Source organism: Coenobita brevimanus, chromosome 24 (genome assembly GCF_032717465.1).
Source record: "Coenobita brevimanus isolate Jiangsu-jjx chromosome 24, ASM3271746v2, whole genome shotgun sequence".
Taxonomy (NCBI): domain Eukaryota; kingdom Metazoa; phylum Arthropoda; class Malacostraca; order Decapoda; family Coenobitidae; genus Coenobita; species Coenobita brevimanus.
Window position 1 is genome coordinate 902,843 of NC_136977.1, and position 26,186 is coordinate 929,028.

Consider the following 26,186-nt stretch of genomic DNA (forward strand, 5'->3'; position numbering starts at 1 on the left):
ACTGGTTTAACACTATTCGTTTCACCCTCTCCATAACACCTGCCTAATTATATCTAAGTAATGAAATAGCAATCCCTATATATTACCCTTGCCTTTTCAGGTTTCCAACACACAGGCAGAACGGGAAAGTTAAAGATAAGTAGCATACGACGAGATGAACGACAAGGCGAAATCGGACGAACTGGAGAAGCAAATGAGAACAGAGAGCGAGGAAAAAATGAATGATGGCGTGAAAGAGAAGAGTATGGACAAAGAGGCGGGCAAAAATCAAAAAGTGACGGACATCGAAGACGTTATGACTTTCGAAGACCTGCTGACGCTGGTGGTGGGGACGAGAGGAAAGTGGAATCTACTGCTCTTCCTACTTACATGTGTTGGTATGGTGCCATCTTGATCTCCGTTTCTGCTAGTTTTTGTCTGCTTCTCCTCCTCCTCTCGCTTTACGGGAAATGGCAGGGAGGGACTTGGGGCTGGTATCTCTCTTCCTCCACACTTTGTTTATGTCGCCATCTTTGCTCGCGTCGTCTCCTTCTTCCTCTTTGTGGAGAAGGGTAGTGCTTTTGTCTAAAAAAAAAAAATAATAATAATAATAATAAAGTTGCCTCACAGCAAATTGACTAAAAATCTCTCTGGGACATGCTGCTTTTCCTCCTTAGTTGTGTTTAAAGACGTCAGCTTTGATATTTGTTTATTTCGTCTGCTACTTCATTTTCCATGGAGATAGGGTACGTCTTTCTATGCTCTCGACTTATAACCTTTCCTCATTGTAAATTAATGACTAAACTCTTTTTTTTTTTTTTTTAATAGAATCAACTGCTCTTGCTAATGACTTACTATGTGCATGGTGAAGCAGTGTGGGATATGTGGGGAAGGGTTGGTTCTGCGTTGAGATCTGGGTTAAGTGTGTGTGTGCATGTGTGTGTGCGTGTGTGTGTTTACGTAACTCGTCAATCATCTACGTGTATATCCAAACATTTGACTTGGCTTCCTCCCCCCTCACGCACACGCACATACATACATACATACATACACACACACACACACACAAAACCCATGCGTGTGTGTGGCAACATATACGTACACAATTATGATCAGTCATTGTGTGCGCGTGTGTACTTTCCTGTGTACTGTTGCGATCATGCGCGTATTGTAGTCCTCGCATGGCTGCTCCCACGGTTAGAATGTGTGTGTGTGTGTGTGTGTGTGTGTGTGTGTGTGTGTGTGTGAGAGAGAGAGAGAGAGAGAGAGAGAGAGAGAGAGAGAGAGAGAGAGAGAGAGAGAGAGAGAGAGAGAGAGAGAGCAGCGTATCTTTAACACAATCTGCCTCATGTGTATCAAAAATTGTGGAAATGTTGGGGGTCAGACAAGGATGAAGTTACTCTATTTTGAGAACACATAGGTCAGAGGTCAAGGTCACAGGAAGAGGTCAACCAAGCAGTAAGAGGGATGTTGTTCTGTGCGCTGCTCCCTCTTCTCCCATGTAGATATTTCGAGAGACGTAGCGTGGCCTCCAACGGCTTAGATGGTCTGGATTACGGTAGTCTAGGTTCGTTGGTCCACATCAGAAATATTTACGGGATGATGATGGTGATAGTGGTGGTGGTGGGTCCGAAATAGTTAGGGAAGATGGTTGTGGTGGTGATAATACGGTAAATAAAACCCACACTCGTAGTCGGAGAATATATTTACCAAACAGTTTCGGTGGACACTGCCACCATCTTCAGTGGTCAAGATAGAGGGAAGGAATGACGTGTTGACAATACAAGGGCTCCTTTTTATGCGTGTGTGTGTGTGGGAGGGTGGGGTGGATTGTAAGGGGGAAAGAGGGAACACCAGACAGGTCAGGTGTAATTCCTTTCTGACCTCACCTGTGTCGGTGCGGGAAGGGACATTTCCACCAGGGACCTCATTATAGGATCTAGCTTGTGCATGCTTTCGCTAAGGTTGAAATTTTCGTATTTTTGGATACAAATGGCTTCAATAAAACGTTCGTGTCTGGAAAGCATGACTTTCATACAGTAGATGGCTACCTTGCCAGTCAATTCTGTGGTTGGCTTCACAAACATGATTAAATATTGCATTATTCAAATTGCATGTTTTAATGCCATACTTGTGTTCCTTGATCCGTGTTTCCAAACTTCGACCTGTTTCTCCTATGTAAACTAGTTCAGTCTTTGCAAGGAATTTTATATATCCCTGCTTCTGAAAATGTTGTACATTTGTTCTTTACTAACATTGAGCTGATGGTGGAGGTATACCAAAATGCTATATTTATGTCGCTACTGTGACCTATTAACCATATTCAAGTCTGCAACGTACAGTAAGGCAAAGTGAGGAAGCGTTTCTTTTCTGTGGCGGGTTTTTAGGTACGTATTAAGATTGCCTAGCTTTAAGGTATGCTTTTGTTATGAACCATTTGGGATACCGTAAGTTTTGAAAGATTTCCCAAATGAGATTATTTTCTGACATTGTGTGCTGGACAGCAAATTCTAAGGGCTCTAAGGAGCACTGATGAGATAACAATTTTGTGGCAGACTGATGATTCGAAAAAGAGTGAACACGTTACAATTGGTTGGTTTCCTATATGCCTTAAGGCTAAGTGAATGATTTTTCATCACCATCAGTACATCAAGAAGAAAACCCCCGTTCTCCTACTCAACTTCAGATTTAATGGACGGAGCAATGAAAATACGTCATCAATATAATGAAACCGAATGAGTTGAGGGGGAGAAACTCGTGGCAGTTGTTCTATCTATATATTTCACTGCCCTGCTCCCAACTCACACCCCCCTCTCTCATATACCTCTCCACTCCATCCCTCCATCTACTCCATATAAAATGGGTGACAGCAGAGAACCCATACCCATATCACAACGTTGCATGTAGAAGTTGTTGAATGAAAAAGCATTCGAAGTCACATAACTTTACAAGTTCTATGAAACAGTCAGCCGGCATACCCAGATCAAGATCACATTCTGGCAGTTTGTTAGCCAGAAATTCCAAAACACTGTTAACGGGAATTTTGGTAAACAATGAATCGACAGTGAAGCTAACCATTTTACCGGAGAAAAGGTAAAGTATTTTCTTGAAAATCATGAACACCTGCAGTGGCCGTGTGTCAGTATTGCGCCGTGCATTTTTAGAGAGAAATAAGTCAAGGCCATTAGAAACAAACACCAAAAGATAGGGTTTTCGTTGTATTTAGTTAGCTGCAAATTTTCTTCGGATAAAACTGGGAAGATAATAGTTTCTGTGACTATATTTCTGTAGCGAAGTCGTGGTGTCTTTAGTGGTGTTTGTGTACCGAAATGTTTACAAAGACTTACTTGTGTTTGTGTCGAGGTTGTGATGTTTACACCATATTCTTCGTGTACTTTGTTTGTAGCGTTGTTTTGTGTTTAGTTTTCATGTGTTTAACACTTTTTGTAGCGGTTGTGATGTTTCTTCTTGTGTGTGTGTGTGTGTTTTCTTTGTAGTTAATGTGTGTGTGTGTGTTTACGCAATAAAGAAGGAACTAAAGGCCAGCAAACCGTTCCTTCCAAGAAGAAAACAAAAACAACAGAGAGCCAAATTCAAGATCCGTTCATTTGTGTATGTGTAGCGTAGCGCTTGTGTAGCACTGTTTTTGTATTTTAGCTTAGTGTTTGTGCATCATCGTGTCTGTGGTGGAGGGAACATGTGCTGCATCGAATTTTCTGCTCATGAAAGGATGATGATGATGTGTGTGTGTGTGTGTGTGTGTGTGTGTGAGAGAGAGAGAGAGAGAGAGGAATGCATCTCATTGCTTCCTGACCCCTCCCCCCCATCCACCCAACCGCAACATCTCCCAACATTCATGAAGACCAAAGCACCTACGAACACACACACACACACACACTTACGCGCGCGCGTTTCCTAATTAGAAAACAAAATACTATACTGTGCTTGCACCAGCACTACTACTGCTGCTGCCACTACTACTACTACTACAACTGTCATTAATATTAAAAAAATAACTAGAAAGCACTCGGAAAGCGCATACCACCGCCAGTGCGATTCCAGGATCCAGATCCACCCCTAAATTTAATCAATTATTTCCTGGCCCATGAACCATCCTTCCACAAAATTTCATTGAAATTCATTGAGAACTTTTGGAGATATCGTGTGGACAAACAAACAAACGGACATAGGTGAATACATAACCTCCTTCAACTTCGTTAGCGGAGACGGCATGACCTTGGCAGTTGCGCCGCCAGTAATGTTTTAGTCAATCAATCAATCGTTGGTGAAGGTAGCAAGTGTTAGTACCTTATATAATGTAACGTCTTCTCGTTTGGCAAATTATAGATGCCAGATTGAACTGCAGCATATGAATAAACACCTGAAAAACATAACATTTGGCTGTAGCCTATATGTGTGTGTGTGAGAGAGAGAGAGAGAGAGAGAGAGAGAGAGAGAGGTGAGGAGAACCAGGTACAAAAAAAAATCCCTTCTCCCTGTCCACATCCTCCTACCAATTTTCCCATCTTCCTTTGTGCAACCCTGGCTGACCCTATACTTTCGTAGGATGTGACGTTACGCCTCACAGCCACACACATCCCAGAACTACAAGCAGTCCTAATATACGGTGAAATTTCATCAGGGTTTTTCCTAATTCATCCATTGTCACAAGTTACTAGTGTGGATGTTTAAATACCATACATTCCATGGAACTGGTAGTGTGTAACGAAGGAGAACTGAAATACAGTATAGTAGCCTACTTGTACCTGAACACAAAGAGAAAAGAAAAAAATCCAAAATCCAAAATGTCCCTCCTACTCCTGCCTCTCCCTCACCTAGTCATTTTACCTTAATTTTGATTGTACGCTGTTAGTGTAACATAAGCTTCATATACTTTTGTGCAGGCTAACTAGAGGAAAATGTTTTTGTGCTTATGCTGGCCTACTCAGTGACACAGGTCAGCAAATGGCCATGTGGAGAGGATGGAGAGAGACTGACTAAAGAGTATATATAATAGCGAGGTGGACGGGGAAGAAGGTGAAGGGGAGACTGAGGATGAGATGAAGGGATGGAAAGAAGTATATGAGAGATGGTGGTGTGAGTTGCAGGAAGGCAACATGGAGGAGATTTATCAATGGCAGGATTAAGGCGTCTGGCTACGAATGGACAAAAAGAAAGGTCATGAATCACCAGCTTTCCACCCACTTCAGGAGTACTGTTTCTTTCGTCTGGTGCTTTAGCCTTCCCCATGTAAAGTATGACAGTTCAAATAATTGTTTTCTCAGTGGTTTAAAGCAGGAACTGATGATAATAATGATGGTTTCTCCTACTTTTAGTTTCTGTTTCTGGATCGTACTCTACCATATCTTTCAGGTGGGAACTATGGTTGGCATGATGATAATGAAAATGGAAGATGAGTTTAACTTCTACACAGCTGTGACATTGCTAATAATTCCTCAAAACACACACACATTGGCTCAGGGGTAACGTTCTCGCTTGCCATCTGGTAGACGGGAGTTCGAGCCTCGCTCAGGTTGCGAAGTTTCACTGACGAAGTGGGTGGTTACTGTCCCCCTGGAGCAAGGGGACGGGGGGGGAGGTGAAGGTCAAAGCCTTGCCCTTAGATCGGACTATATGAGCTCTCAGCTCCCTTCTGGGAAGGTAAAAGCTGACGATCACGACCATCAAGTGATCCTGACCGACCAAGTGAATTACACACACACACGCACTGCACCCTCCACCATGGCACTCACAGGTGTTCTCAGAAACACCTGCTAATAACATGGTGCTTTTTTATCTGCCTGTGGCCTTGGTAATATGTTTTTACATATTTGTGTGTGTGTGTGTGTGTGTGTGTGTGTGTGTGTGTGTGTGTGTGTGTATCCTTCATAACAATGACGTTACTTCGCTCTTGCCACAAAGGTTTGTTATAGGATTTGCCTTTTTTTTTTTTTTTTTGTAAATGCAGCCTAATGCATAGGTTAGTCTCCTACCCTTAAATGTTCTGAATTACGGAAATCTAGCCTCGGGCCGGTACACTCCAAAGGGAACAAAATGGGACTGACAGTTACCTTTACTCTTGCCTCCACCAGACAATTCTGTTCAAGGTAGCAAGGCCCTGTAGTAGTGGGGTTAATGAACTCTCTAAACCCTGCAGCTCAGTGTCTCTCTCTTTATCCCCTTCCCACCTTTTATGTTCCTCTGATCTCCATTTCCCCCATCACATTTTTATTTTTTTGTTCATACCTCAAACTTCCTCATTCCTTCAACCTTTCTCCCCTTCTCTCCCCACCCCCCTCCTCTCCCCTCTTTTGCAACACTGTCCTCCTGTGTTGAGTAAAACCATGGTATGAAGCAATTACTCTAACCTGACAGAGATCCCTAACTTCTTTCAACTCAGTTAATGGCCAAGTATAGTCGACTGGAGGGCTGATTTGACTATTAACCTAAGAAATTCTTACTTATAACTAAGGCTTACTGAATTTTATGCAGCCACAGTTCATTATGTAGTACAGTTATGTGGGAGCAGCCCAGTTTCCCCAAATTAAAACAAACCCAGGTTTGCCTGAACATGAACCTGGTAGAGAAGTTGTTCTCTTGTTGTCCATCATCACTCTTTAAGGGGACAGGTAGGGAGTTGACAGGTGACTGTATAACTAGGGAGCTCCACCTGTTATATCACTACCAGTGCATGGAGCCACTCTCTACCAAGAATATTGTACCTCATCCCATCTTTAGGTGAGAAAGAGTTCAGTATGATTGATGATGATGATACAGCTGCAGGAAACTGCCTGTCTCCCTAACAATAACCTTCATTACCATGCAGCTTTGTGCCACTGTTTCAGATTCTCTTGTATCAGTTCCTTGGTGCCAGACTGAACTAATGGTATCACACTGCCCTCTCCTCCACCATCAAACAACCATCCCTCCATCCCACACCACTCTCACTCATATACAGTTCCCTCCCCCCTCCTCTGTCTAATTCTTAATCTCCCCGTCTCATTCTATCCCTTCATCTCACATACGCTCCTAGTCAATCTCTCATTCATCATTCACTCCACAAGCATTAATAAAAAATATATGATGTTTCTTGTGATGGTAACCAAGAGTCTATCTTCCTGACAACGACTTTCTTCCCCCAGGCAGCTTGGTGGCACCATTCCAGACACTCTCATACCAGTTCCTTGGTGCCACCCCAGACTACTGGTGTAATATCCCATCCCTGGTTGATGCCAACTGGACCACCAAGCAGATACACAACTATGCCATACCTTACGAGTCAGTCACATTATGCTCTTTGTTTTTTGTGGTCTTAACCACTTCAGTCCGATACTACAGTACAGTCAGAGAAACAAGTATCTTCCCATGGTTTGAAAAATGCACAGCAGAAAAGTTGAAACATCCAAGACATGCATGAGATGAGGTAGGATTTTTGTTGTTTCATCAGGTGCAAATTTTCTTCAGACAGAAATTGGAAGATATTTGTGTCTGACTGTACATATAAGTGGTCTGATAGAAGCAATAAAGAAATATAAGATATTCTACTGAAAAGGTTAATGGATATTGCTTCTAGCTCCTTCATTACAGATGACATTTCCTTAGCTGAATATGTCTAGTATGCAGTAGTGTAGTGAGAATGAAATGCAACACTGACCATATACTGAAGCGACATACAGCTGCCCACCTTTGCATTTACATCATGACCAACTCCCCTCAGCAATGCCTGCCAGTGAAAGGATCATATAAATGTACAGATATACATAAAGATTTAGATAGGTTGATATAAATGGATGTCAATATAGATATATACAGTATATAGACAGACAGATAAATAGGCAGACAGATACCAGTAATACATTAACAAAGGTAGACAGACGAGTTAGGTATATATGGATAAACAAATGGGTCCACATACGTAGCCTACATAGAGACAAATAATTGGATGAAGCAGTAGCATGTAGCTGCCTATCCTTGCCCTGACTCCACAGTTACTAATTCTCTCAGCAGTGCCACTGGAAAGTAAGGGAAGCAAGATGTATTTGATACAGACAGACACACAGAAAGGCAGATACTGGCAAACAGAGGGATAGAAAAACTGTACATAGACAGACAGACAGCGATGGGTGGACAGACGGACACGGGAAGTCGGATAGTATGTGGATAAACAAATAGGGATGGGCAGCCAGACAGAAACAGGCAGGCAGATAGTAAGAGATGGGCTAATGAACAGACAAACTAATCACAAAATTATCGCCTCCCATAGCAATGCCACAGGGAAGTATGATGGGTGCAAGATGTACAACCACAATTACACTGACGCAGCGAAGATGGGGTATGAGATGGCCATGAGTACATTTCCTTCTCCTCCACCCTCCACTATACCATGCCAAAATGGTAGAGATTTTGACCTGTCTGAATATGAGTCCACTGTCACTATCGAGGTAAAGTTACAAGTCCAAAAAAATACAGTACAGTACAATACATAAGAATACTGTAATTAGAAAAGTAAACCAAATACCTGTAATTACTGGAAAGAATTTCCTGCCAAATGAAGCACAGCATTTCCTCTTCAGTAGGGCTGCAAACATATGTAACAAACTGCCTAGGAATGCAGTAGGCTGTAATACACTACCAATAATAACATTTTTAATAATTGCTTGGCTATGCATCTAGCTTTAAATCTTTAATTACAAATATTCATACGTGAATAATGAAAAACATGACTTCCGTGTTCTCCCCTCGTTCAGATCATCAAGAATACATCAACAATATAACATCCTTGTGCAGTTCATTCTACTTTTCCTATACAGTTTAAGTAACTATGGAATACAGTTTTCCATTCATTTTCTTGTGAAATTTCCATATATTTTTTTCTGCACTGCATGATCATCGTTCTCAGTTTTTCCAGGTAGCTTTGGCTCGAAGGATGCATGGCTGGAGGACCTGCTTGCTTTAATAACCTTATATTAAAACCACAGAATCACATAGTGTAGTCACAGTTTTTTCTATCACAAACAGCAATGATAGGATCACACAGTCCGTTGCACTTCCTTTTTGAAAGAAATCCCACCTAATGTACCAAGTGATGAAGCAGATGGAGCTCTCCATCTGCGCAGCAGCTTGGATGGTACTGTAGTGAGGCAGAATCTAGATACATCATCATTTATTTCCATCAAAAGATGGGATAAGGTAGAATCCAGAGACAAGGAAAGAGAAAGTACCCTATGAAAATGGGAGGACTATCAACAACATATCCAGTGAAATGGGCCACACACACTCATTCACCTATCAACTACGACCCAGAAATCCTGTCACCAGCTCTCAAACCCAACCATCTGTACGTGTAGTTTTTTAAATTAATTTTTGCCTTCCTAACTTGTGCAGTATGTCCTTAAAGCTTCACAATTCTTCAAAACTCAACAAGCAGTAGCCCAGGTCCTACTGTGCCTATACTCACTAGAACACTAGCTAAGACCAAACAGAATGGCTGCCTCACCAACCAATTCATCAATTACCCTCCTCGCTACAGACAGACATGAATTTCAGACACATCCACAAGTTCCCCTCTTTAACCAACGACTCCCTCTGGAAAACCACCCCAAAATTCCAGGACTTATTTTAAACATAAACTTGACCTTTTCTCAGCATACACATAACCTCAATGCCAAGGCATCTCATAAGCTCATTGCTCTGAAATAACTCGCAAGCAGTACCTTTGGAAAACGGAAAGAATCCCTAAAAACCATCAACGAACAATTAATTAGAAATATGGTGAATAACGCTAACCCAAGTTGGACCCCAGCCTCCTAGCCAGCATTGTCCTTCCTTACCAGCATTTGTCCTTTCTAACCAGAATGTTTCCTTCCTAACCAGCATGAGTCCTTCTTAACCTGCATGTGTCCTTCCTAACCAACATGTGTCCTTCCTACTCAACATGTGTCTTTTCTGATCAACATGTGTCCTTCCTAACCTACATGTATACTTTTGCAACTCAGGTATTCAGTCCTCAGTGTCATTCTATACTAATTTCCTTCCAGCCCATGTATCTGTCCTAACTTGCATAGCCTTTATAATCCGGGTTCTTTCTGCTCATTGTTTCCCTCTTATCCTGTAAACTCTTTGCAACATTATCCTTCATAACTTGTGTCTCCTTCATAACACTGTCCTTACTATAACTTCATATATTTTATAACACTCTTTCTTAACATCCATATATTTGTAACATTATGACTGTCCCTTGTAATTTGTGTCCTAAGTCCTTCCTACTATGTGTGTTGTATGCTAATCTGTGTTCTTCCTGTCTTGTATGTCTCCCTATCTATGTATCTATCTATTGCCAGATGCCCCTTGTATGTCTCACTGTACTACCCTAATTTGTGTTTTTCCTAAGTCCTACTAACACTGCTCTTCATGTTCTGTGTCCTGTCCTAATTTATGTCCCTGATAACTTATGTGTCCTTTCTAATTTGTCCCTTCTAAATTGTATGTCCATCCTAAATTGTATGGTCTAATGCAATGTGTGTGTCTTTTATCCTACATTTGTATTCTTCCAAACTTACATGTCCTCCTTAAAGTATGTGTTCATTCTAACCTGTGTCCCACCTTCCCTGTACGTCCGTCTTGCTCTGTGTGTGGTACCCATGCATCTTTGCCGGCTCAGTGGGATCTGGTGTGTGAGAGGCGGGCGCTGTACTCCACCACACAGGCCGCTGCTCAAATTGGAAAGCTCCTTGGTTACCTCACCCTTGGATACTTTCTGGACACGTGAGTGGCAGGATTCTAAAAAGGAAATGCCAAACCAAATTATGTGGTAGGTCAGGGAGAACTTCTCTGATAGGGTTTCAGGGTTTTCCTCCCAGATATTAGGGGTGCTCCTCCTAAATGTCTGGAGTGAGTGACTAACTGTGCAAGAAGTGAGTGTTTATGTGAGTGAGTGATGGTGATAATGGTACTAATGATGATCATTATGAACATGGTGATGATGACAGCAATGACAATGACAGTTAGGATATAAACTGGTGGTGTGCTGCTGATAGCTAAGGTCACTGTGTTGTGGTCCTTGAGTGGATGTGAGGCTGGTGTTTACTGCTGACTAAGGAATGGGGTAAAATGGGATTGGCTCTTACCATTTTCCATAACCCCTCGGCTGAGAACAGCATTCCGGAAATGCCGATCAGTAGACTGCATTGTATACCCAAGGAAAGTTCCGCGTTATACACTAGCTCACCACTTCAACATAGTTAATGTGAGACACATGGTAGCGAAGCAGTAGCCAACATCGTCTATCTGATAACTGTGTGAGAAGGATGGGGATGGAAGAGGGAGGGGTAGGAACTATCAGCTTCCCCAGCCTTCCTCCTCCCTTAACTTCTCCCCTCCCACAAAGTGGCATCAGACGTTTGTGTGTCTGGCTACTGCTTCACTAATGGTTGTCCCCAAGCATAATGGTCCAAATTAGCAGGCAGGTGTATAAGACGGAACTTTCCAGGGGTTTACATTCCGGAGCCGCGTGAAATATTGTGAACTTTTTGGTCATTTTTTGCGCCTACTGCATGCTTATGCTTGATGAGTGGGTCACGAATCATAAGTGGGAGTGTAAAACTTTGTCTGACTAAAATTTTATCATGTCTGGTTTAGTATATGTCAATCAAAACACATGATGAAAACACGATTTTTAAAACCCGTTTTCCCCAGCCACAAACATAAGAAATGTATAGGCCCCCGCAGCCTAGGGGTTCAGCAATCAGTCCTCACAATGTCAGAAATATTATGTTAAAATTATCACAACTTTACTCGTTTTATTTTAATCTGGCCTAAAACTGCCATCTCCATTTGAATGCTGAGTTGCAGCAATATATTAACACTACAATATGATGCTAGTCACAAAGAAGTGCTCTGGAAAGGATGTAGAACCACAGCATTGTCTTGCTCTGTCACTCACCCACACGAAATAAGCTGCAAGAGGACAAAAAAACTGGGCCAAGGTAAAATTTATATACTGTAGTACCTTATGTCTCATACTGTCAACTGGGGGTCCTAGTAAATCAGCTTTTAACCTCTTCAGTCTGGTGACCCATTTTTTTATATAATTCTTAGTCCCTTCCTATAATTTATTCAACTTAGGGCCAACTTTCCTACTGAATGGGTTAGGTTTAGCCTTTATTAACCACTACATAATAAAAAGTACTATATACCCAAAAATGAAAACAATCCCCTTGAGCAAGAATACTGTAACCCAACAAATTAGATCACAAGATTGAATGGGTTATCATTGAAACTTGATTATTCCTTAATTTCCGGCAGACTTAGCATCAAAAATGTCAAAAGAATGAATTAAAATGAGCACTTACTGTAGTAGTTGCAACCCACACTCATGTAGACCTAAGCCTAGTGAACGATAGGAAACTGGTCACTTCAATGGGGCATTCCCAGGTCTTGTCGAAGGATTACCTGCCTTGAGATAGTGTGGGAGGGTAAGTGCATTGTGGTGTAAGGGTTGCACCGTGGTGAGGACATAATGGATTGTTTGAGTTGTATATTGTGTTGGTAATGCAGCAGGGAAGGGTGATGGTGGCTTGAGTCTGGCTTACTGAGTTATAGTTAATTCATTACCAGTTGTAACTTGGTGCTATGCAGAATCTTCCAGTGTCTCTAGTTCTTCCTCCAAAAACAAGCTACGACAGAGAACCACGTGCAAAAATGTTCAGGAACTCCACCCTGAACCTTGATGCAGTGTTGTGGTACCACTGACAGGTATGGTTATGATGTGGTGATGTTGTGGCTGTTGGGTGGCACAGTGGTGGTGGTATTTGCTGCTGTCCTTAGATAGTAGCAGATGTCCACCTCATCCTACTGGTCCTGTGTTGTCAATGACATACATGATCATGGTGTGGTGGTGGTGTATGTGATGGTGTGTATAGTGGTGGTGGTGGTGGTGTCTGCTGTTATACTGCTTTTACTCCCTCTTGGCTTAAAATTGCTACCTCATCACCCTGAGTGCAAAGTTGTAATAACAGATTACCATAATACATGTGCTAGATTTTGATATTAGTCACAAAAAAGTGCAGTGGAAACTACATAGTCACAGCACTGTCTTTTTTCTGCCAATACACTGTGAAATATGAAAAAGCCTGAAAATCTGGGCCAAAGTAAAGTGACAGAATTACAAAAGCTGGGTCTCGGGCCACTACTGTTGTGACGTGGAACTGTGTTGACAGGTTCGGTCGTCGTGTGGTGGTGCTGTGGTCATCACTGGCCATCTTTGTGGCAGCATATGCAGCTGCACTTATGCCAAACGTTATTCTCTTCATCCTCTTCAAGATCGCCATCAACGCCTCTGGATCGGGAATATACCTTGGTTGCTTCATCACTCGTGAGTGCAGAACTGTAATAAAATTCGTGTTGAATTTATCCTTCAGTTTCTTTTATCTCTTACCTACCTGTGTAAGTTGTAAGCATGCAACCAATACTCACGCCTAACTTCACAGCAAATTTACAATGAATCATGAGCTCAGTGAAATTAAGTGTTGTCACTTCAGCAACTTTATAATGAATTAAGGACAAATTTCAGTGAAACTAGTTCTGTCTTTAGCAGTTAATCCTCCTCTCTCTCTCAGCTTTGAAAATGTAAGTGCATTTTTAAGGGTGACGGTGTTAAACAGCTTGTAGAATAATTTAATGGTTTTGATGGTTGTGTGTGTTGCCCAGATGGAGACTGTTGATGCTAGTGAGATGTCTCCGTAGGGTAATTTGGGTCCACTTTTTATAACTTGGTAGGCTACCTACTGAAAAATGAGAAGTTTGTAGTGCTGTGTGTTGCAGAGATGGAAACGGTTGCTGCCAAGGAGAGATCTCTGGTGGGTACAATGCTTGCGTTGCCATGGGCGCTGGGGTATATGATGGTGCCGGGCGTGGCCTACCTGGTGAGGACCTGGCGATGGCTCCAGGCTGTTCAATCCATACCCACGCTCTTCCTCATTGGATACTATTGGTATGATCTTTCCTTTACTCACACTTCCTTGTATACTGGTACTACTGGTATGATCTGGCATATCTGTTAATATCATCATCATCACTGCCATCACCTACTGCTGGTTCAGTCTCATTATCCATACACACTCTCCTTTCTCATTTACAACTGGTATGCTGTCATTCACCTGCTGCCCAACCAGGTTTAAATACAGCAATAATATCCCTAAGCTAGGCTATCAGTCTTGTACTGTACAGTTAATAGTAGCTAACCATCGTACCCTTCTTCACAGATGGAAAGGGTTGCTTTATGAGGTGATACTGATATACAGTAATATGCATCTACTGTATATGCAAAACAAACTGTTGAGGTGCTGTTGTTCTAACGTGGCCTAAAATTGCCATCTCTCCATCTTGAATGATGATTTGTAGCAGCAGATTTACACCAGAATATGATGCTAGTAATGAACTTCTTCGAAAAGGATGCAGAGTCATAGTATTGGTTAATTCTGCTACAGAGCTAAATGAAATATGTTGCAAACTGGGCCAAGTTAACGTGAAAAGGGTATAGACAACCTCCTAAGCTGATGAGAACACAAACTTTAGAATCTGAACCTTAGAATACAAACCTTAAACAAACACATACTTCCCCTGGCTGCCACCAGGTTGCTGCCAGAGTCACCACGATGGCTGATCCTGCAGGGCCGACATTCCGAGGCCCTGGAGGTGCTCAGGAAAGGGGCTGCCGTCAATGGGAAGACCATGCCATCTGATGCACTTGTGCTGGCAGCCATGAAGAGGATCAGTATTAAGGTGCAGTTCAGTACTAATATCATTATCATCATAACTATTACCATATTGCCTTATCACCGTTATCATCATCATTATTCTCACAGTCCGCCATGCTTATAGCTGCATATCATATCATCATAAAATCACCATCACTATCCTACTGTAACTACTGTATTGTTGGATTACTGTCAATGGCTTTCTGATCATCATCCTTCTCACTGTCATCCTATCATGCTTATCGGCCATAAATGCCATCAACCCCACTCTCATCACTGTCATCAGATCATCACCCACATCATCATCATCATCACTGTTATCTGAAAATCAGTCATCACCATCATCCATCTTATTTATCTATTGCCTGACACTACATTCTGTGAGGGGTGGCCTTAAAAGAACCCCTAGGCCTTTCTCCCTACTCTTTAACATCTCAAACATAATTTCCTTTCATGCAGCACACCACTTTCCTTATATACTACTGCTTTATATCTCCCAACCTCATTATAGGTCTTACTCTTCTCCTATTAACAGACTCACTCTCACAGTCACTGTCTCACTCTCCATTCACTCCACATGGTTGACTCATCATCATCATATCCAGTTTCCTACCAAAATCTGGGAAGGATTTTAATACTGTCAACATCTGATATTGGGGTGATATGGAACCAGCTTGTATTTATTTTTCCAGTTCATCAGTCACCCTATTCTCTTTCTTCTTTCCTCATCACATCTCTTTCTTTACTGTCTCCCACCTTCAATAGTATTTCCCTCACTCCCTCTGGTGGCATCGTTATAACAAGGCTGCTCCACTGCCTGGTTATTTGAACATCCCTCAACTTCTGTCCTGTCCCTCAAAAGAAGGGAGGTCAACTGTAGGAGGGCAACACTGGCCTGCAGTCCACTGGGTTCACATTCAAGTAAGTCTGGAGCTGTAACTACTACTATTACTGCTACTACTAGTTCCCTCACCATCTGTCTCCTTCCCTTCCTCCTCCCCTCTCACACTCTCTCTCTTCTTCCCTCCTTCCTAACCCTCTATCTCTCTTACTCCCATCTCATTATTTCTCTCACATCCCCAAGCAGGATGAGGAAACGAAGAAGCAGAGGGCGACAGAGGTGCTGGTGAAGTTCATTTTGGCAATTGTGAGGATTCCCGAGATGAGGAAGAGGACGCTGACTGTCTTCTTTTGCTGGTTCACCTCTGCTCTCGTCTACTATGGGGTGGCTCTCAATGCCACAAATCTTAGGTGTGTGTGTGTGTGTGTGTGTGTGTGTGTGTTTTATGCAAGGAAGAAGGAACCAAAGGCCACGAGCCAGCAATAACTGTTCCCTCCAGGAGAAAAACAAAATACGAGAGAGCCAAATTCAAGATCAGATAATTTCAAGATGCCTGGACACACTGCGTTTGAAAGACTGGAGATCATAGGAAGCAGGAAATACAGACAGAGGGAGACAGTTCCAGAGCTGACCTATTGCATAAATGAAGGACCGGGAGTAACAGTTAACTCTTGCATTAGAGAGGTGGACAGAAAAGGGATGAGAGTTTGCTGCTAGACAGATGCTACGCACCTGTTGTAGAGGTGGAGGAATTCATGCAGACAGTTCAGAGGAGCAGTGACCATTGTAGTGACAGAAATGACATAAAGAGGCAACAGTGTGGCAAAGAGACAGAGGTTGAAGGGAGTCAGTAAGAGGAGGAGAGTTAATGAGACGAAAAGCCTTTGACTCCACCCTATTGAGAAGAGCTGTACGTAGGGAACCTCCCCACACATGAGAGTTGTACTCCACACAGGGGTGGATAAAACCCGTGTACAGAGTCAACAATAGTGCAGGGGTAAACAAGGAACGGAGTTGACTTAGCACACTTAATCTCTTAGAAGCAGATTTTACAAGATATGTAATATGATCTTTCCAAGACAAGTCCTGTGTAAATGAAACCCCAAGCAAGTTCAAGGATGATGCAGGATTAAGCTGAATATTATTAAACATTAGTGGGTACACCTGTGGAAGATTTTGTCAGGCTGATAGGTGTAAGAACTGAGTCTTTGATGCATTAAAAACAACAAGATTATTTTTACCCCAGTCAGAGATACGAGCCAAGTCAGACATTAGGTGTGCCATAGCCTCATCCCTTGTTTGTTGAAGTAACTGCTGAGATGGACGTTGCGGGAACCGAATGGAAAGGTGAAGGGCGAGTCATGAGCGTATGAGTGGATTGGGTTAGATGTACAGCTTAGAAGGTCATTGATGAATAAAGGAAGAAAGTTGGTGATAGGACAGAGCCCTGAGGAACACAACTGTTGATAGATCTAGTAGAAGAACGATGGCCATCTACAACAGCAGCTATAGAACGACCAGAAAGGAAGCTAGAGATGAAGGCACAGATAGGATAGAAACCGCAAGAGGGCAGTTTGGAAATTAAAGATTTATGCCAGACTCAATCAAAAGCCTTTGAGATGTCAAGTGCAATGGCAAAGCTTTCGGCAAAGACCCGAAAGGAGGATGACCAGGAGTCTGAAAGGTAGGTGAGAAGATCGCCAGTGGAGCGTCCCTGACGGAAATACCGTATATTTTAGTTTTACTATAAACATCCTTCATCCAATCCTATGTTGCTCTATGAGGAGCATAAGAGCCCAGGGCTAGGCATGTTGGTCCTGACATTTAAGATGAGAGGGACCACCCTCACTCATCCCTGAGTGGCAGTATATGAGCAGTACACCCCAACCACCCCTTGGATATAAACCTACACAGGCTTAATCTGACTGGATTGCCATAATTACCCACTAAACCACTAGGCACCATTATTTGGTTATATGGTTACCACCCAGCATTGGAAATGGTTTCCTGGTGTACAGGACTGGAGATCATAGGAAGCAGGAAATACAGACAGAGGGTGTACAGGAAACCATTTGGTATGTCACTTTGTGTAGAGTCACCAACAGGCTGAAGGAACTAAAATAGATCTCATTCAGTAATACTGTAAAAACAATTTCCAAACTTCATAAAGCCACCTATTGTTAGTCAGAACAGAGTAAATGAAGATGTATTTGTAGTGGATGAGTAACTACTATAGAGGATTTTTAACTCTTTGATTATGAAAAATATTATCGCAAACTTAATAAAATCCTCGAAAGGTATCCAGAATAAAATGAAACTGATGCCATGGTACTGAAAGGGATAAAAATGGTTTGCGTTTACATATGCATTTGCGGAACCGCAAATTTCAAATGGTTTGCGGATTTGCGCTTGCAGAAGGTAATGGTTTCAGTTTGAGGATTTGCGTTCGTGGAAGTGAATTTTCACTTGCGGTGCCTAGCTTTGGTGTGTGTGTGTGTGTGTGTGTGTGTGTGTGTGTGTGTGTGTTCTTACCTTATCTAATTGTATCTTTACAGGAATGAGTCAAGCTCGTACTGTCCCGTGTCTTAAACCATATTTATCGTACATATCCTTAAATTTGTGAATTGTTTTGGCACACATTATTTCATTTGGTAGTACATTCCATTGATCAATTGCTCTGTTTGGGAAACTGAATTTCCTTGCGTCTTTGTCACCTCTCTTCTTATGCAGTTTTTTGCAGTGTCCTCTTGCTGATGCTTCTCCATATGTTAAGTAACCATTTATGTCTATTTTCTCCTTTCCTGATATGCACTTATATAGCATTATCATGTCACCTCTTTTCCTTCTCTCCTGTAGTGTTGGTAGATTCAGTTTATTTAGTCTTTCTTCGTAGCTTAGGTCCCTTAAGCTTGGTATCCATCTTGTAGCGGCCCTTCGAACTTTTTCAATCTTGTCTATATGCTTTTTGAGATGAGGACTCCAGACTACTGATGCATATTCCAGGGTTGGTCTAATGAATGATGTTATTATCCTTCTTAGCATGTCTTCATTTATGTATGTGAATACTATTCTCATATTTGCAAGCAGTGTATACATGTTCCGTACCTTCTCGCTGATGTGGTCAGCCGGAGATAGTCTGTTATTGATAATCACACCTAGGTCTTTCTCTCTTTCTGATGTGTATAGAGTTTTATTTCCTAACTTATAATCCCAATCAGGTCTTTTTCCACTTTTACCAAACTTGATTACATGACACTTGTCCACATTGAATTCCATTTGCCATGTACTACTCCATTCATGAAGTTTATTTAATTCTTCTTGTAGCTCCCTACAAGAGTCTGTGCTAGTAATTCTCCTTTGTATTTTTGCATCATCTGCAAACATATTCAGATAGCTCTCATTTCCAGTGTTACTGTTTATATCATTTATGTACACTAAAAACATGATTGGTGCCAGCACCGAACCCTGTGGTACTCCACTAATCACTTCTTTCCATGATGAGTAGTTTCCTCTTAGTACTGTCCTCATTTCTCTTTATATGAGAAAGTCTTGCATCCAACAAAACAGTTTGCCTCAAATTCCTCCTTGATGGTACAGTTTCCATAAAAGTCTTTGGTGTGGTACTGTGTCAAAAGCTTTCTTGAAATCTAAATAGATACTGTCCACCCATCCTTCCCTTTCCTGTATTGTGTTTGTTACTCTGTCATAGTAGCTCAACAGATTAGTAACACATGATTTTCCTTTTCTGAAACCAAACTGTCTTTCTGTTATCATACTGTGTTCTTCTAGATGATTTACCCAAACTTTTCTTATAAGTTTTTCTAATACCTTGCTTACAACACTGGTCAGTGATACTGGTCGGTAGTTGAGAGGATTTTGTCTATTTCCTTTCTTGAATAAGGGGACTTGGTCAGTAGTTGAGAGGATTTTGTCTATTTCCTTTCTTGAATAAGGGGACTATATTTGCTTTTTTCCAAATATCAGGTAGTTTCCCTTGACTCAAGGATTTCTTGAAAATTAAAAATAATGGTTTACTTAACTCCATTGCACATTCTCGTAATACCCAACATGAAATTTCATCAGGACCACTTGCTTTTCCTCTGTCTAATCTACTTAACTCCTGCTGTATTACTTTTTCTGCTATTTGTATATCTGGTAGTATGTGTGGACATGCGTGTTCCACATAGTCCCTCTCAAAATTTTTTTCTTCTGTAAAAACTAATTGGAAATTCTTATTTAGTGCTTCACAAATATCTTTCTCTTGTGGATAAGTGATTCCCTCGTCCATAATGGATTGTATTATATCTTTTACTTTGGTTTTGCCTCTGATATAGCTGTAAAACAGCTTTGGTTGATCACTACTTTTATTTATTACATCCTCCTCAAACTGTTTTTGGGCTTCCCTCCTTATTCTTGTATAGTCGTTTCTTGCCTGTTTGTAATTATTATAAGCCCTTTCACTATTGTGTCTTCTGTATCTATTCCACAACAAATCTCTTCTTTCTTTTGATTTTTTACATTCTGTATTGAACCATTTCTGTATTTTCTTATCTGCTTCTTTGTGCTGTGGGATGTACTTCTGGACTCCTATTTTATAAAATTCACAAAATTTTCTATATACAGCATTTAAATCTTGTCCTCTAAGCTCATTTTCCCAATCAACTTCTAAGAAATACTTCTTTAGGTCTTGATAATTTCCCTTTTTATAGTTTAGGCTCTTTTTGTAACTGTCATTACTGTTTACTATGTCATATGCTATCCTGAAGTTATAATTTAGTACTGCATGATCGCTTTTGCCGAGTGGAGGGTGATATATTAAACTGTCAATGTCATTTTCTTGCCTAGTAAATATTACATCTAGCACTGAAGGTACATCAAGTCCTCTTTTTCTGGTGGTTTCCCTCACATGTTGCGTTAAGAAAAACTCTTGTACAAGATCCAGGAGCTTTTGGTCCCAACAGCTTTCTTGGCTATTTATATCTAGAGTATTCCAATTTATATTTGTATTGAAGTCTCCAGTTAGTATGATTCTTTCCGATTTCTCTTCCATTTTATGTAGCAATGATCTTATACTCTGAATTGTACTCTCTGCCAGGTCCTCATATTCGTCTCTTTCCCATGTGTTTGATCTGGGTGGCATGTACAAATGGGCTACAATTACTTTACCTTCAGATGTGTCGATCTCTACTGCAATCAGTTCTACTTGTGATGGTATATCTAGGTTTATTTCCTTGACTTTTAGATTTTTCTTAGTTAATATTATAATTCCTCCTCCTTTTTTAAAATTTCTGTCTCTTCTCCATATATTGTATTCCTCTAAGTTTAGTATGTCATTGGATATCCTTAGTGTTAATTTTGTCTCAGTTAGGCATATTATTTGTGGTTCATTTTCTCTGACATAATCATTCATCTCTAGTAATTTAGATACCATTCCATCCACATTTGAGTACATCAACTTTATCATCTTGTTTATATACTTGTCATGACATGGTTCTACTACCTTCCTCCTTTTTCTTCCATCCTGTTTGTGTACCACTTTCGTACCTGCAATCCTATTACTTTGTAAAAAAATTTCTTCTTCTCCTCTTCTGATCTTCCCTCATTTTTTGTTTTTGCTTCCTCCCTTTTCTCTTTCAGTAATTCCAGTTCCTCTTGTGTTAGGCATCTTTTTATCCATACATTTTTGAACACCTCTTTTTCCATAAGATTCTTTGCATTTTTTAGTATCTCTTCCACAGTGTTTACACTCTGGAAAGTCACCTTTAGAGGTCTTGTCTTGCTTTTCTCGTATTTCCCTAACCTTTTGTGTTCCTCTATGTCTTTACTACAGATTTCCTCTGATACTTCTTTCAGTAAGCTCATTACATTTGCCATCTCCTTTTTGTCTCTAGTGATCTTGTTTTTAACTTCTTCCTCTTCTATACCAGTGATTACTATTGATTTATTTATTTCTACTGAATCTCTGACTAACTTTGGATTGTTTTGGATTATTCGTTTCACTTCCTTTTTAATGCTTTTTTCCTCCACCCTTGTTTCTAAGTCTTTCTTTACTTTCACCATTTCAGCATATGTGGTCTCTACATCATTTTTGTAGCTTTGCACAGCTTCATTCACCTGTGTTATCTTCTCCTCAATATCACTGCTCTGGTCCATAAGACTGCTTGCTTGTCTAACTGTCTCTGTGTCATTTTTTAACTCTTCCATAACACTCTCGTGATTGACTACTGTACTTGCCATTTCACTCACTTTCTTCCTAAGCGTACTCAATTCCACTGTTAGTTCACTGATGGCTGTGTCTTTCTTATTGGCCTCCCTTCCTAGTTTTTCTATCTCTTCCTTTTGCAAGTGCATTTGCTTCTTTATTTCATCAATTTCATTTTTGAAAGCCATTTTTAGTTTGTGTACACGTTCAACCAGTCTCTTGTGAGTCTCCACTTCAACCAGTTCTTGGTAGAAATCATCATTTTGCTTTTTACTTTTATCCCTTTACTTTTCCAAATTTGTTTTACTGAAGTATGTATCCATTTGTAATACTAAATGAACAGAGTATGTACTTACAGAGTATGTACACTTTCCCCGTGTTGCTGTAGTATAAACAAACCCAGCTGACTCAACACATCGTGGTTCTTTGTTCTGTTTGAACCAGTCTTATTTAAACTTATTATTTCTTTTCCTTTTAATAATGAAAAATCATTTAGTCTAACCTGGTACAGAGCTTGACTCATTCAAAGATACTAATTTAGGTAATGCCATGTTGGTCTGGTATGGAGCGCCGGTGACGGACGTCTACCTCCGATGATTCCCTGTGTGTGTGTGTGTGTGTGTGTGTGTGTGTGTGTGTGTGTGTGTGTGTTAAATAAACAATCTGAATCAATTTTAAGGCCATTCCCCCTTCCTACCTTCCCCCAGCACCAACGTGTACCTGTACATGTTCCTGGGTGGGCTGTTGGAGATCCCTTCGTATGTGCTGCTATGGCCGGCCATCGTCTTCCTTGGCCGTGTGAAGTCACTGGTAGCAACGTACTTCATTTGTGCCGTGTCCATCCTCATTGTTATGATCCTTATTTTGACTGTGCCGGGAGGTGAGTTGAGGAGTGTAAGATGTTATATTTATTTATTTGGTTCTTTTATAGGGTGGGGAGATACAGTACGTGAGTGAGGAATGTGAGTTAGAATAAGGGCAGCAAGATAGCAGAGGACATGGAGGCAGTTCATCTGTGGACACCCCTTATGGGCCTAAGGTTTCAGGCAATACACAGATGGAGAGATTTTATTATTTACTCAACTTTAAATACAGTATTGTTGAGTGAAGATGAATGGGAGTTGCAAGGTTTGGCGAATGAATTTGGGACAGTGTGTAGGAGGAGGAATATGAAAGTTAATGTAAACAAAAGTAAAGTTATGGTGTTTGAGAGGAATAAGGTCACAGAGTGTGCAGTGAGGTTGGATGGTGAGGATATGGAGAATGTGAGTGCATTCAAGTACTTGGGTAGTGTGATGAGTAAGGATGGAACTTTGGGGGAGGAAGTGCGTGAAAGGGTACAGCAGGGAAGGAAGGTTGTTGGTACACTGAAAGCAGTGATAAGAAATAGGGAGGTGAGTATGGAAGTTAAGAAGTCACTGCATGATAGTATTGTGATCCCTACCCTGACCTATGGAAGCGGGGCATGGACCTTGCAAGAAGGGAACAAGTCAAGAGTGAGAGCAGTGGAAATGAGTTACTTGAGAGGAGCATGTGGAGTGATGTGGAGGGACAGGTTGACGAATGATGAAGTGAAGGAACGTTGTGGGGTGGATGTGGATGTGGTTGAGAAGATTAGGAGAAATACACTGAGGTGGTTTGGACATGTGAAGAGAATGGAGAATGAAAGACTGACTAAGAGGATGTATGTAGGTGAGGTGGAGGGAGGGAGAGGGAGGGGTAGACCGAGGATGAGGTGGAGGGATGGAGTTGAGAGGTATATGACGGAGGGGGGGGGGGGGGGTGAGTTGGGAGGAGGGTAGTCAAATGGTGGGTGACAGAGCGACTTGGAGCCGTTTTGTCTGCGGCCACCCTTTGCGGGATTAGGGCTTCGGGCTATAGATAGATAGATAGATAGATAAATACAGACTAGGCATCTAGCTTGCTTCTGAGGTCCAGCAGTCCTCCCGCATGTCAATAGATGACTTCTGAATTGTAATAATCCATCACTGCTTGGGCACCGATACTCTCTGTACTTACTGTAATCTGCTAAAGCCATCTCCCTTAGGACCGGTGTCACTGTGTTAACCATTCACCTTGGAAAGTTCTGCAGTACTATATAAAATTAACAAAAGAAAACAAGTTCCCAGCCAAGGTTTAAAGGTTAAAAAAAGATACCTTCAAAACCTTAACTCTCAGGGTAGCTTCCCAGTGCTTAGTAAAATAGTCTGACACTATCCAGGGGAAAACAGGTAGAATGTCAACCATGGTTTACAGGTTAATGGGGGTTATTTCATGCTGGGTTAGAGTGGCAATGAAAAGTTGGCTCTCTTTTGTATTATTTTTGTTTTTTTCATGGAAGGAATGGTATTGCGGGCTCCTGGCCTTTGGTTCCTTCTTTCTTTCAATTTAAAAAAAAAAAAAAAAAAAAAAAAAAAAAAAAAAAAAAAATCCAAGCTGTTCCCTGTGAGAACCTTAAAAACCGTAATGTTATTTATCTGTCGTCACCTGCCTTAATCCACCAAGGCACTGCCATAAACAAATCATCTCCATGTCACCCTGTTCTCTGCCATCTTGCAGCCTTTTCTCCCCACTGACACCTCCTCCGTCAAATAAGGAATGTGCCACATTTTTCAAATAAAGTGTGTGCTGTAGGTATTCATCATCATCTAACCTGCTGTTGCCCCATGGGAAGCATAGGAGTCAGGGGTTAGGCAAGTTGGTCCTGATGTTTAAGATAATAGTGACCAGCCTCACTCATCCCTGAGTGGCATTTCATACATAATTAACCCCAACCACTCCTTGCATATAAACCTGCACAGGCTCAATCTGGCTGGAGCACCTTACTGTAATTACCCACTAAACCACCAGGTGCCATAATTTATGTACATGGCTACCACCCAACATAGTAAATGGTTTCCCGGTGTACAGGAAACCATTTGGCTTGTCACTCAGTGTAGAGTCACCCGTAGACAGAATGAAGGAAAGCAAGACAGAAGAGGAAGGAAGGAAAGGAGGGAAGGAAGAGAGGAATGGGCAGTCACCTGAGAGTAACACTACTTCAGGTGAGCGGATGGTGAGCGCCCCTGGATTTGTGTATTGAGAATCACTGTAACACCCACCTCGTCCACAGTGCCGGTGTGGTTGCCGATGGTATTGTCACTGGTGGGTAAGATGGCCATCACTGCCGGCTTCCATTTAATCTGGATGTTCACCACCGAGCTCTTCCCAACCAGCTACCGATCCCTTGCAGTAGGCTGGTCCAGCGTGATAGCCAGGATCGGCAGTACAGCATCACCGTACATCAATGACATCCTGGTGGGTTGATACCGTATTAGGATGGTTATAGGAGGGCTGTTGTTGATGTTGCTGTGGCCCAACTTTGCTCTAAAGTACCACCATACATCAGCATCTTAGTGGATGGCACAGGCAGGGAATATTGTGTTCACTGTTGACAAAAACAAGAGACTTCTAACATTTCAGATTTTAAACACCCTGATTATAGTATGGCTGTGATGAATTTCACTGCTAGGTAACATATTGGTAATTAAACTGAGGGATGGATCATACCAACATTCAGACTAAAAGATCTCTTCAAAGATGAGTCGCATACCTGGCGGTCAGGGGTCCCTCTTAAGGTGGTGGCAGGAATGTTGTTCTTGTTGTTGTGGCACAAGGCTTACCTGGACATATACCCCATGGACTGTAGGTTGAAGCTGCCCTTCTGTGCTCCAAGAATACCCTTCGGGAGGATTGGGGGGGAGGGGGAGGTTGAAGAATATTTGAATAGAGCTGCCCAGTTATATTGGTTTCCACATAAAGTTGTCCCTTTCCAGCACTTCAACTGAATGGCTTTCATGGCGTATTTAAGAGGTAGTTAGTAGCATGTTGAAGTTATAATACAGTAAGTCTAATTAGTTATGCACTTTCAGTAAATTGGGCAAATGCACTTATATCGTGATAGGTACTGACGTTACATCTCTTGTTGCAGGGTGAGCTGATCACGTGGGCTCCATCATTGGTGTTTGGGGCTGCGTCGTTGGTGGCTGCAGGCCTGTCCCTCCTGCTGCCCGAGACCCAGGGGCAGAACATGCCTGAGGACGAGACATTTAAGGACAAGGCAAACCAAGGAGGTGGCCAGGTGAACCCCGCATTTACTTCGGACTCTGGTGATCAGCAGCTGCAGGAGACGCCACAATCCAGTCAGGGAGATGTCAAGGGTCATATAGATGTCAAAGATAAGGGTGATATTAAAGGCATTAATGGAGACTTGAAGAGCAGTGAGGATGATGTCAAGGGCAGCCAGGGAGATGTGAAGGGTAAGGAAGATGTCAAGGGCAAGGAGAGAGATGTCAAGGATACTGAGGTGGACAGAGAGGCAGGAGTGGATAATGACAACCAGGATGGAGGAGACATATAGTTCTAGGAT

At 41.7% G+C, this 26,186-nt stretch overlaps 1 protein-coding gene across 3 annotated transcripts; it reads left to right on the plus strand.

The window, feature by feature from the left end:
• The first annotated feature begins 162 nt into the window (after positions 1 to 162).
• Positions 163 to 26,186, plus strand: LOC145393401 (organic cation transporter protein-like). 3 transcript variants are annotated; one of them, XM_080267495.1, is made up of 11 exons: positions 163 to 377; positions 7,122 to 7,257; positions 8,243 to 8,420; positions 10,640 to 10,743; positions 13,197 to 13,351; positions 13,801 to 13,969; positions 14,613 to 14,760; positions 15,823 to 15,986; positions 22,486 to 22,658; positions 24,891 to 25,075; positions 25,749 to 26,186. In XM_080267495.1, the coding sequence occupies exons 1-11, from the start codon at positions 194 to 196 to the stop codon at positions 26,175 to 26,177; spliced, it is 2,025 nt and encodes a 674-aa protein (XP_080123621.1). In that variant the 5' UTR covers positions 163 to 193; the 3' UTR covers positions 26,178 to 26,186. The 3 variants fall into 3 exon arrangements, with proteins under 3 accessions (XP_080123621.1, XP_080123622.1, XP_080123623.1); XM_080267496.1 differs by having other exon boundaries at positions 163 to 373; positions 8,254 to 8,420; XM_080267497.1 differs by having other exon boundaries at positions 332 to 373.